The sequence below is a fragment of the Anomalospiza imberbis genome, chromosome 3, assembly GCF_031753505.1.
Source record: "Anomalospiza imberbis isolate Cuckoo-Finch-1a 21T00152 chromosome 3, ASM3175350v1, whole genome shotgun sequence".
Lineage (NCBI taxonomy): Eukaryota > Metazoa > Chordata > Aves > Passeriformes > Viduidae > Anomalospiza > Anomalospiza imberbis.
In genome coordinates, this window is record NC_089683.1 from 65,202,113 (window position 1) to 65,214,946 (window position 12,834).

General features: G+C 39.1%; 1 protein-coding gene across 2 annotated transcripts; it reads left to right on the plus strand.

Annotated features, from left to right (window-relative positions):
- The first annotated feature begins 3,105 nt into the window (after positions 1 to 3,105).
- MTFR2 (mitochondrial fission regulator 2) lies at positions 3,106 to 12,834 on the plus strand. Of its 2 annotated transcripts, none has more exons than XM_068184844.1 (8): positions 3,106 to 3,241; positions 3,828 to 3,959; positions 4,302 to 4,406; positions 4,651 to 4,775; positions 6,799 to 7,013; positions 8,006 to 8,306; positions 10,310 to 10,496; positions 11,996 to 12,834. In XM_068184844.1, exons 1-8 carry the CDS (start codon positions 3,173 to 3,175, stop codon positions 12,092 to 12,094), a joined length of 1,233 nt encoding a protein of 410 aa, XP_068040945.1. In that variant the 5' UTR covers positions 3,106 to 3,172; the 3' UTR covers positions 12,095 to 12,834. The 2 variants fall into 2 exon arrangements, with proteins under 2 accessions (XP_068040945.1, XP_068040946.1); XM_068184845.1 differs by having other exon boundaries at positions 10,310 to 10,487.

Below are 12,834 nucleotides of genomic sequence, written 5' to 3' on the forward strand. Positions count from 1 at the left end.
TTTTGTAGCTGAAGTGCAGATATTAAGGGGTTTTTGATTATTTTTGTTGTTGTGGTTGTTTGGTTGGTGGTTTGTTTTGTTTGTTTTAACAAAAATAACAAACCTTCAAGCATAGTTTTAGTGGTGGGTACACACTTAACCTCTAGAATGTTAAGAATGACAGTAATATACTTGAATTACCAGAACAAGGACATTTTAATACAAGAAGATTACTTTGTTTCTCTTTCTCAAAATGCTGTAGATAAGTTAATCTTAATGTTGTGGGGAGTTAAAAGTGTAGCTGTTCTTATTCACCCCGTCACATGGCATAATATCTTTAAAAGCAGGAAAAAAAAAAGCTTTGATACAGGTGTTTGTATTAAATACCTATATAATGTATGCCCTCTTATTTGCTTTACTGTTAGGGAGTAGTTAACTCCCCTATATAAATTAAACACTAGAAGGCAGGAAAACGAAATAATCCTCATTGTAGCTGAAGAAACTATATTTTATGTTGTACTAGTTAGCCAGCGGCTGTGTAGAATGGGAAACAGGAATAATACTTGTCTCCCAGTAGTAGTTAGTTAATAGAGAGTCATTCCTTCTTTATGTATTAAAACATTGAGGCCAGCTAAACTGTTATTGCAAGATTTGCTTTTACATGTACTGTGCATCTTATAATAGATCTTTGAAATTATAAACTGAGTATTCTTTGGACTTCTCAGCAAAACTCAGACTTTGTGTACATTAAATTAGAATAAGCAAAAAAGAGAACAAAGCAAACTTGACATCAGAGTCAAAGCCTGTCCTAATGAAGTAAAATTAAACATCATTCTGAAACTGAACAGGATCAAGATATGCTTGAGCTGTCATGACTTCAGAATAGGTAATTTGTATCATTTATGTCAAGTTGAAAGTGGATTGATAGGGTCTGTGTGTCACAAAGCAGTACAATTCCTGCAAGACCAGGCACATGTAAATGTTGTACTTCAGCTGAATATCCAAGGAGATCTGGTAGAGATTGCTTTGGTAATGGCATTTGATCCTACAAACCTGTCTGGAGGTTAGGTCGTAAAAATCAAATTTTTTGCAATCCCTAATTTCATTGTAGTTTACCAGAAGTGTAATTTGATTACAGAACACACAATGACAGCCCACTAGCATTTCTTTCAATAACTTAATTCAAATTAAGAGATAATGTAGTCAAAGATGCATGTTGCAGTCTGAGAGATCTGTAAGAAACAAAGTAGGAGTGGAGTTCACTTTTTTAATCCAAGTCAAGTGCTTTAGCACTTGTCTTTTAACATGAGCAGTGAATTTTCACTGTGCTAAGAAAAAACATTTTTGAGCCTTTCACTTGGTGCTACTAAGGTAGTTACATGACTTGTGAATGGAATTTCAGTGCATTTTGCATTTCTCTTATTAAAAGGTAAAGACCAACACTGGTGGTACAGGGGAAAATAATTGTGTAGACATTATGCTGGTGTAAAATGTGTAACTATCTTTTGAATTCAGCTACTCATTCTGACTCACTGCTCTCCAGCAATGAAGCACTTTTTAAGGACACCATGCAGAGATGAAGTGGATTCACAGAATTTGAAGTTATCCCTCCAGTTCAGATAAAATCAGGTATACATTTTACTAGGCAATAAAAAAAAAAAAAAGGCCACCAACCAACATTGAATCCAGTAGCTGTACTGTTAGTACAGTGTCCCATTTAGTTTCTTGGTTTGGAATTAAATCTCACATCCTCTTCCCTCCCAGGAACAATAAGCATTACTGTAACAGTGGGCAGTTAAATAAGAGTAAAGCTTTCCTGCAATTGTTTTGTTAATGCTTTAAAAGGAGAGCTCTCCCTTGAGCTTTGGCTCAGCTCCAGGAGGTACGGCAGCAGCATTAAGCCTCGAGCCCTATGTCACTTCTTGTCTTTTAAAGCTGGCCCGTTGCAAGATGCTTTTGTTCAGAAGATCCTGCAGATCCCTTCTGTCCTGTTGAGAGCTGTACCTGCTGACTTGAAGGATTTCTGTATGAGCACCTCTCATTCAGTGCAGCTGGTGCTGTAGTGAAACTAAATTGCCTCGGTTTTGCTGCTGCTTGAGAGACCCTGTCTCTTCCTGGCTTTCCAGTAGAGCTGTGTGTTGCTCCCATTCTGTTGACACTTTCTCCTCTCTAGTAAGGTGTTGGAGGAGTAGGTGAGAAGTACTTTTTTTTTTCTTTAAGGCAAGTGTTATAGTACAGTTTTTTCTAGATATCCATTAAAATGTTCTACCCTTTCTCTCCTCAAGATTAAACCTTCCTAGTCCCGTGAACCAGCTATATGCTGTTGCTACAGTGTGTGTTACCAGTACTGCTACTCCTTTGTGTTTGGTTTTAGAGAATGGATCCACCTGACATGGATAACACTAACCAGCAGTACTGCTGTAGGAACTCAGGTACTAACAATAGGAACACCAACTGCACAGATGAGGGAAGGTGATCTCCAAACACTGACTGCATAGCTGGAGGGAAAGGATATTCCTTCTCCTAGAAGCACTGTTAGAACTGCTAACTTTATTGAAGCTTTCAAAATTTCTTGAGGAAAACAGTAGAAATCTTCCTTATAAAGATGAAGGAAATGCAAGATAAAAGAGCAAGGTCAGAATTTCAAAGCCAGCTTTTGACTTACAGTGAGGTGTTACTGGGCAGTTGTTGCATTGAGGATACTTTGTGCATTTGTTTTAGGTGTCAGAATGAAGTAGTTAAGAGTTTGCTACATCGAAGGCCTAAACCGTCTCAGTGTAGCTCCCAGCCATTAATTCAATGAGTTAACAGGCTCTGGCGCATTTCTTCCATTGGTGCGTACTGTGTTCTGCCTTCGCCGAGGCAGAAGCTACCTTTGTTGTGAGTGCAGTCCCTTGGTCAGTCAGGCGTGCGAGCTGGCCGCGGTGCGCTGTGGCCCGCGCGCCGCCCGCATTCCCGGGAGCGCATTCCCGGGAGCGCTCCCTGGGAAGAGGGGCAGGCCCGGGCAGCGCGGCGTTCAAACCGCTCCCTCCCGACACCCCCCGCGGCGGGCCCGCCCCGCCGCTCATTGGCTCTGCCGCGGCACTGCCGCCTTCCTATTGGCGGGGCTGCCGCGGTGCCCCGCCCCCGGGCGCGGGTGGTGCTGCGGGCGCGGGTCGCTTCGCTCGGGGCGCTGCCGCGGGCTCTGCCCGCCATGGCGCTGCTGCTGCTGCTGCAGCTCCTGCGGCGGCTGCTGCGCTACCTCGGCTGGCCGCACCACCAGGTGAGACCCCGCGGCGGCTGCCTCCGCCCGGAGAGCCGCTCGGGCGGGGCGTCTCGCCTGCAGCCGCTTGGCTCGGCGGAGGGAGGGAAGGTCGGCACCGCGGGCGGTGGGGCGGCTTCAGCGCCCTCTTTGCCCGCAGCCGGGTTTGTCGGAACACGCTGCCCGCACGTGGGGACCCGCGGGGTCACTGCCCTGACACAGCCGGTCAAGTGCCGCTTTTTGCCCTGAACTGAACGTAAGAAAGCCAGTGGCGTTGGCTGCTGGTGCTCCGCTGTTTCAAGTAAAAGGCCACTGCTGCTTCCCGAGCAGCAGTTAATGCCGTGTGTTCAGAGACCTGGGCGAGGTGCGGCGGGGAAGCTGAACGAGGCGCTGGTGCCGTGCCAGGGGCTGATGTTGGAGCGCGAGGTCGTGGGCAGCTCCTCAGTGGGGGCTGTCAGCAGTGAGGCACTGCTGCCGCTTGTGCTTCTGAGACAGCCCTAGCGTTGTTTGTGGGGAAACAACGAGTATCTCCAGCAATGCCGATTTGGCCGAACTGCCCTGATTACTTTCTGGTTCCGTTGTTGGAAGCTGCTGGTTTTTTTGACAGGCCGTGTTTTTTGAAACTCACGTGTTTGGCAGCAGTATCAGTCGTACTCTGGGAACACGCCTACCTTCAGCAGTCTCATCAGGAGGGCATTTCCAGCAGTTACGCGCTGTCATAAGGAAGTATCAGGCCAAGGTACGTTAAATTTATTTCACTGCTTTGCTAATTGTTCTTTCCCAAGACTTACGCAGCTGCATGTAGTTAATTAAATGGGCACTTTTGCCAGTATCTCAAGATGTTGGCCTTTGTGCCTCTTTAAAATATTCTATATTTTGGCAGTGTTTTAGACACTGTCAGACCAGTGTAGGCCTCTTCGGACTTTCAGCTTGAGAAGAGCATTGATAAGTTAGGTTAACCAAACTGCACTATATTTAATTACCTGTAACATGGAATAATTAAATAACTTTGATTAAAATGGGATTAAGAACTGGGGGCTTTGATTTTGCTTCTCAGGTTCAAAGGTTTTCTGTTTTTTAGGTCACATCTGTTTGCAAAAAAAAGGAATATGGATCTACTCGAAGTGTTGTCCGTAGACTTGGAACAATTCTTTCCTTGGAGCCCTCTCCCAGACCTTATTTTCAAGTAAGCAATTAATTGTCATATGTACACTTCACCTGTTTGTGTTTTCTTGTTTCTTAATTTGATGATAGCTTTCCTCTTCTTTTTAGCTTATGTAATTGTGAGTTGCATCCCTTAGGGATCCCTGTGATGCTTCCTTAAATGTTATAGCACTGTTTAAAAATTCCTTTTTGCTGAGCCAGAACCTTCAATATATGCTGAATCCAGTTTCCCTTCATACAATTTTTTTTACATTGCTTGTTTTTAGTTTGTTCAAGACCTAAGTCCATTGGGTTATGATGAACAAAGTACAGCTCCAGCTCCTGTGGCTCCATCACTTGCTGATGTCCTGTGGGTGGCAAATGATGAAGGACAAGCATGTACTAGACTTAGGTAAGTAAAAGTGTGAAAAGGAATAATAGGAATAACTTTTGCCTTTTCTATGGTGTGTGCTTTTGTCTTTGTTTTCCTTTATTCCTAACCTTTTATGGAAACATTTTGGGCTTTTGTGTTTAGGAGGGAGGGAAGGTACTTCCTCCTTACCTGAAGATTATGACTATGTAACGTTTCTTTTCTGAAAGATTTCTGAAATTGACTCTCCTCTTTTCTTTTCATAGTAGTATGTCAGGTGCATTACTGTACTTTACATGATACTCACTCAGAGTATTTTGTGAGGGAGGGAGCTAGTTGTTGCAGTATACTGTAGGACTGTTCCTATTTTTATCCTTCTAGTTTACACCCTGTTTGATAAAATTTATAAATGGGGAAACAAGAGAAAATATTTTAATATCTTGTTTTGGCTTTGATTTTTACAGTGTCATATGTAAGCCTTGATGGTTGCTTTGATGGAAAACCAAACATAATTATTTTAAATTTTTTAAAATAATTTTGAATATAGTTTATATAAATGTTTCTATCTTTTATAGAGGGCTGAAGAAAAATATTTTTACAAATTACAAAGTATTTCAGGTAGTGCAAAATGACAAATTGTCCAAGAATTTGCAGACACAAATAGTATACAAGTTTGTCTTTTTTTTTTCCCAGCTGGAGAAGATGTAGAAAGTTGTCTTGCTGTTCCTCTAAGGATCTGTTCAAAATCCAAGGAGATGAGTTAGACTCAGAAAAAAGAATAAAATGTGCACACTTGTGTTGTCTTGTACTGCATCTGTATAGGACAATGTAATTCTGCTTCATATTGGTATTTGTTTGTCTGTGACCTTTGTGGTACTTACCAGTAATGAAAATACAAGAAATTGATTAATTTAAATGACACACTTTTCCTTGGAGAAATTGGATACAATGTTTCATCTAATGTTTCCTGAGGCGTAATTGTTAAATTATTAAAGCTTGTCTGTAACAGCTGTAAAATAGCAGAAGAACAAGAACTTTGTTGAAAGAACAAAAAAAAATCCTGGCCAGCTCATGCTGTTCTTTAGCTGGCAAGATTCACAGAACTATGACAGTTCATTCTTTTGTTGTTTCCATTCTTTGTTCCTCCTCCTCCTCTGCCTCTGTGGGATGTTTTTCAAGAACACCTATTCTAACTGATATCTTTTCCTTCTCAAGCAGTGTTTGTAGCAAGGGAGTTTTGGCAAATCAGAAAGCAGTGCTTCAGGTCTGATTTGAAGTAAAAGGATGTTTAAAATAGGGGAAAAGGTCTGGGCTTTTTTTCCATGAAAGCTTAGTACATCTTAAATGAATCAAGTAAATTTAATTTTTATGTTTCATAATGAAATTCTGGTAGTTTGATTTTATACTTATATTTTAAGTTTATTTCTGCAGGCACAGACTTGAAGCAATTTTTAAAATTAAAACCTGAGACTTACAGTGCAATTAAAACCTGAGACTTACAGTGCAATTTTCTAATGGCTGTCTTTGGTTATAGTAGCTTACAGAAGGTGAGATTCTTATTCTGTAAGTCTGTGTTAAACTTTATTATTTTCAAGTACATTTTCTGAAAGATTGTAACTACTTCACTGCTTGCAGTGTTCATCTTAGAGTTTGATAAATGACTGAAATTACTGAAGCCTAATTCTTTGTTCATTCTTTCTTCATTATTTTTTGTTCATTCTTTTTTCATTATTCTTTGCCTCTCCTGCCTTGCATGTGGCAAGACGGGAGAGACACCTTATGGTGTCAGTCTAATAATTGTTGAATAATGACAATCCTACTGTATGACTTTATGATGTTTAATTATCCCTGAGTGAATTATCTGACTTATTCTTATGATGACTTTGCAGGGATGATCTTCATTGTACTTGAGCAAAGGGAGACTTGAAACATTTTAGAAGTTATGAGTGTTTAAAAGTGTAGTTTCCTTAAATAGTTGGAAAAGTTAGGTTGAACAGCCCAAGTAGTTTTGAGGTTTCCATTGTTGACTGAGGCTTTTTAAACTGTGTCTTTTTTTGCTTTGTAGGACTGAATTGAGGAGAAAAGAGAAAAATACAACTCCTTCTGATCCATATCCACGTCTGGATTCAATACAGCACATTCCGAAAAACAGTGCACAAAACATCAGTGTTGATCAAGCAGCACTCCAGAAAATTTCTGCGCTTGAAGATGAGCTGACCCTTCTTCGTGCTCAGATTGCTGCAATTGTTTCAGTGCAGACCTTAGGAAACGTTCCCTCACGTAAGCCTTTCTGATTTGAAGCAAACTAGTGTTCCTTTTTTTTTGCTTTAGAGCTTGCCGTGTCTGATATTGGTAGAGAACAAATTTAATTTCTCTAACTGAAGATACACCAACTAAATTTACTGAATATAATATTTTGGTTTTCTTTTTGCTATTTGGTGCACTTGTGTTTTCTAATTTGTGGTCTATTTGCCAAGTTCAAATGCAATTGATCCTAAGTACTCTTCATACTAATTTCCATGATGGTGAAAGAGTTTAGTAACATCACTATCTATAGGCTACTAATAACTCTTTAAAAAAGTTACAGACTTTGTCCCTTTGGGGTTTTACACTGTTTCTAACAAATTATTAAAATAATGTGTAGAAAAAGACTTCTAAGTCAGTCTTATTGGGGCTTTAACAAAAACAAATGCTACAGACAGATATGTCCTAGGTAGTTGGTCTCTATCTTGTGGCCTCTTTTTTTTTCCTGGTAAGTTTTGAGTCTCAATTGCCTTGCAGACCAACCCCACTGTGGTTGCTGAAATACTTGTACTGGTGCGAGGTAGTTACTTTTGTGTGGCATTGTGAGGCACTTCTGTGATTCAGCTGTTCTATTGGGTCTTCTCTGTCTCTTCTCCATTGCACTCAGTATTGTAATCTTTTTTATGTTTCATGGTTATCTTTTGCTTCATGTAGGTTATTGTAACCTCTAGACCATTGATCACCGTATGTAGCAGCAGGCTGCTTTGCTGATTTATCTAGTGCCTAGATTGAAGACACAAGAAGTGAAAATCAGAGCAGTACAAGACAGCTTAGATTCATTACTTCACGTATTCTGAATTTGCGGGTTTGAAGTAATGTTCTTTGTTTTAAGTTTAGTTCTTCTGTGTTGTAATGTGCAAGGTGTCTAAAAAAAGACTGCTTTCAGAGGGCAGTCTTATCTTGACTTAAAACTGATTAATCCTAGATGTTAATATATGTTGTTGTTTTTCTTCTCTATCTGTACGCAGAAGCCTTTAAAACACTTAGCACTCGAGATGGATTTTACCCACTGCCAGCCATGACTTCTACACCATTGTCCATCTCTCACAATCACTTTGTAATTCCCTCGCCTCCTCCACTTCCTTCTGGTGCACCATCTCGTGTTGATGCTGGTAATTCCACACTGGAACTTACCAAACAACGCCAAGCTGCAAGAAACAGTAATTCAACTGCAGCTAACAGTACTGATCACCAGAGGACAAAGAACTTTCCCAGTATGGTGGATGTTTTGAAAGACCTAAACAAAGTTCAGTTGCGAGCTGTTGAGAGGTAGGTTGGATCAGATGTGCATCTCAGCAAGCCAAGGTTATCTAAGCATCAACAGCAGTTCAGTAGCACCAGAGAACACCATTCATTTAAAGAGCAGCTACTGCTGACAAACTGAAGCTGGCAGCATCTGAGTTGACAGTGGGAAATGTAAGATGCTTGTGATGACATGGCTTTTAGATGCATTTAAAACATGCTGAATGCAGCATTTTAAACTACTGTGCTGCTTCAGTATGCAAATCTCAGGTTGGTGTGGGGAGGTGAGATGTTGCTTACAGGATTGCATGCACAGGCACAGGAAACTGATTCGAAAAAATAACCCTTCTGGATTCACTGTGAAAGGCCAAATCCTCAGGGAAACTTCAGAAAAGTACTATTAGCATACTCAGAATATCCTGGTTCAAGCTTTGAAGTATTTACAATAACATATACTATATCATTTATTGAAAACGTTTAATGAATTTGTATTTCAGTAGTGCAGTTGAATAATGCAGTATTCAATAGGATTATAAATATTTTTTGTGGTAAACTGTTTTGATGGTAAGTGCAGTTGACTTGTAAAAAAATGTTTTACTAAAGACTTCTGTACCTCTTCTGGTTTCTGTTATATGAGGTATAATAGAGATTACACCTTCAGGATTCTTTTCTGAACTTCTTTGATTGAAAAAGTAAGAAAAACTGAGCCTGTAATGAATATTTGAAGCTCTCAATGTGGGAAGAATGTCACTTGGCAAAACGAATTGCATTCTCATTTCAACATTTTCTTAACTGTGAGCTGACTATGAAAAATGACTAGCACAAAACTTGGGCAAATAATTTACATTCAAATCCAAAGCATGCCTTTATGCTTTTGATGACATTCTCACAGTAAATAAAGCAAATATAAAATGCACTTAGGTAAACCGGTATGTTTCCTTTATATATGGTTTTTTTTTCTCTTTAATTCCATGTATGATGAGTGAAGAAAATGAGATGTTCAGGTTGACAGTTTTAACATCTTGAGCAGGGGCATAATTAGCAGGAAGTGGTAGCTTGTGCATCCAAAATGCTTTCTGGATTTAGGCATCTACATGTATTCAGAAGTGGAGCTTAACTGAGTAATGAATAATTCATGTTTTTGGGGGGAGTAATGATGATCAAAATTGTTACAGTCTTTCTGACAGTAATTTAATGTGTGCACTGCAAAGGGAAGTCCTCTGTTCTCAGAAATTGAGAGCCTGAAGATCCCAGTTTCTACCACCCAAACATTGTCATACACATTGTGCAAGTGCTCTGAGGGCTTGTTTTTATAGGGACCATGAGCTCAATCCGCTCAAGATTTTGTGTTAAGCAACAATTACTGTAACTGCCAGATGTAGAACTTGGTGTTGTCAGTGTGCATTATTAGGTACAAATCATCCAGCCCGGAGACTGCACTTTACAAGCAGAACTCTGAACACCTCTAGATTTTTCCACCCCACCACGTCCCCAAGATTTCTCAATGGTTAGAAAGTCTTATGATTTATTGTCTGGGACTAGTCATTAGCTTCCACATTTATGATAAGTTTTGGGGTGTAAGGTGTCATTTTGGTTTCTGAATTTAAATTAACTTAATAAAATTTAAATTAAATTATGTTCACAGTGATTATGAAATACCTTAGTGGGCTATTCCCATTAACATACTTAAATATAACTTACAAATTACTTGGTATAAAAACTGCAATTTTGCCTTTTTTTTCTTGTTATCTGCAATACTTTAACATTTTGTGTTGACTTTTTGACAGCTTTCTTCATGGAACAGCATCAAGTTTGTTTTCAGGCTAAGAGGCTAAGAATGTGGCTGACAAGTTGTTGGGTGTAATTGTTTCAGTTGTATTTGATGAATTGCTTTAACGTTACAGCAGCATTACTTGTGTAATGGGGGATTTATAGAATAGAGTGTTTATAGAAGTTGTGCCTCTAGCTTTTGGATTAATCAGTACAGGAATAGGGTTAGGAGACAATAACTTTTTTGTTGTCATTCCTAGGTCTCCTGGAGGTACCCCTCTTTCTAGACCCAAAAAGATGCAAAGTTCAGATTGGGATCCAGTTGCTATACTAACTCAGGCTCTAAAGCAGAAATTTGCACATAAAAATGATGATGAAGATGATTCCCTGGACAAAGAAAATAATTCTTTTGATAGCTCTCCATTTTCTAGTCCTGAGGTGCCAGTGGTATGTTTTTATATGTGTGTTTGTATTGAACTTACTGCTGTTTTCATGGATAGTTGCAGAGTTTTCTTTCAGAGAAGTCTAGAACTTCTCTACAATGCCTAGGTAGTTACTTCCTTTAAAGTATAATCAAAGCAGAAAATTGCAAATTAATTTGGGTGGATTTAGACTGGTAAATACACTTCTAGATGTGCAAAGAAAAAAAAAAAACATTGGAAGATTGATTTTAAAAATTCAGCTCATAGTTGATTGAACTATGGACCTTAGCTTGATGGTAACCTAGCAGGTATCCATGCATGGAAACTGTGTGTTTAAATAGTTATTGACTAATTTTTCAAATAAGAATATTAGGAAGGTACAGAAAGGTCTGACTAATATACCCTAACTGCTCAGAAATGAAAATAAATGCGAGTCTGTAATATTTTCCTTTGAACGTAGTTTCCGCACAGTTTGAATCTTAATCCAAGATGAGTTGTGATTCTGTTGTAAAGCCCATGAAGAATACAGTTTTTCCTAGGAGCAAAGAAGTGGTAGACAGAGCCATTGGACTAAGGTGGTTCTAAGCACTGATTTCTGCATATCAGCCTGTGCCATCTATGTCAGCTTATACAGTCTAGCAGTGCTGTTTTGTTGTTTTTTAGGCATTTCCACAAATCTCAGAACTGCTAAGATGAGATGGATAGAAATAGGTGGCACTAATTTAAACTGTGTCTCTCTGCTTAGCAATTCTATCTTTTTATTGTGAGAGTGATAGAAAAGATTCAGTTTGTGGCATTTGTTACCCTAATGGAGGGAAATAGTAATGCAGAACATACAATGGAAATCCAGATATTCTTAGATATTCTTTGGAAGCTGCTCTTAACATGTGTCTAGCTGTGTGGCTGAAAACATGAGGAAAACTAATGTGTACGTTCCTCTTTCTAGCTCTAATGATTTGATTTGATTTTTTTTTTTTATTTCAGCTGCCTCAAGGATTTTCCAAGCTAAATGTAGCATATATTTTACAGACTTCAGTGTGTCAACAGTACCTGGTGCAGTCTTAAGAAATTTCTTTGACTTTTTTTTTTCCCCCCGAAGGAGAAATTAAAACGTCCTAAAAACAACCATGCTGGTATTTTTGATGCTGCAGACTATTGCACTGCATAGCTGACATACCTGATTCTAGATACAAAGATCAAAACTAGCTTTTGGAACAGCTTGTATATTGTTCCAGGATCTGACAGCTGGATTATAAAGTCCTGGAAGAGAGACTGCTTAAGGCCAGCATGTTCAGGAGTAGATACAAAAAAGCAGAATAATATTATGAGTTTTTAACCAAGCCTCTAACTGTTGAGTGTTTTGAAGAATAAATGTACTTAAACCAATTGCACAAACTTACTATTTTATTCTATGTTGAGAGTAGTGCCGCAACTCTTCCAAAATGTTTTTCTTGTAAACATCTTCTAGTTTCTATCTTTTAAGAGTTTCTTAGGTTTAATTTTAACTTTGTCTCTGCTCTTCAGGTAGGGCGCTGCAGTCTGAAGCCAAATGCAAAACCCAGCCTTATAAGAACTGATGGACTTAAGCAGGTACCAGCATGGAAAGCGAGAGCTCAGATATAGTGGAGACTTGCAAGGAAGGTTCAGTGTGTGTAAGTGGTGGGTCTACTTTGAAACTGCTGTAAGGTGCTGTAATATGTTGTTCCAGAGCACGCCTTTCCTATGCTGTTGAAGTTTGGGTGTTGCAGGGTTTGTAGAATTACCTCTTCCTTCTGTTTGGTTTCTCAGTAGCCAAACTTGTAAATGTGATGCTTTTACAAGAAGCACAGAACTGAGAGAAGGTTTCTATTGCTATGGAGCAGTGCCTTTGGAACCCAGGGAGTTCAAGAAAGCAGAATGTGTGTGGGGAAAACAAAGATTTATTGCTGTGGGAGCTGAGGTATTTTCTCTGCACTCCAGTGTAAATAACAAGGAAGTGTAAACTTTTTTCTAAGTGTGTTATAACTACTGTATATAATGGTAATACTTTTTCATGAGAGTGGCATAGTTGCCTTGGTTTTCTTTGCAGTTTTCTGATGCAACTCCTTATTCCAGGTGCAAACAGTTTTCTAATTTAATTTGGGTTAAGAGATGAACTGTCATGTTTGTGGAACTTTGTGCTGTGAGTAAACGGCAGGTCGTCTGTTAAATCCCTGTAATATGAGGGAGTTGCATTCTGAGGTAAAAAAGACCATGCAGAGAGATCTGCTTGCACACAGTCTAAATTCCATATGTAATTAAATATTAATTTCTATCTTGGCATGTGCATGTGAACTCAATTTTATTCAAAAGAGCTTATAAAATAAAAATCTCTTTGTATTGTA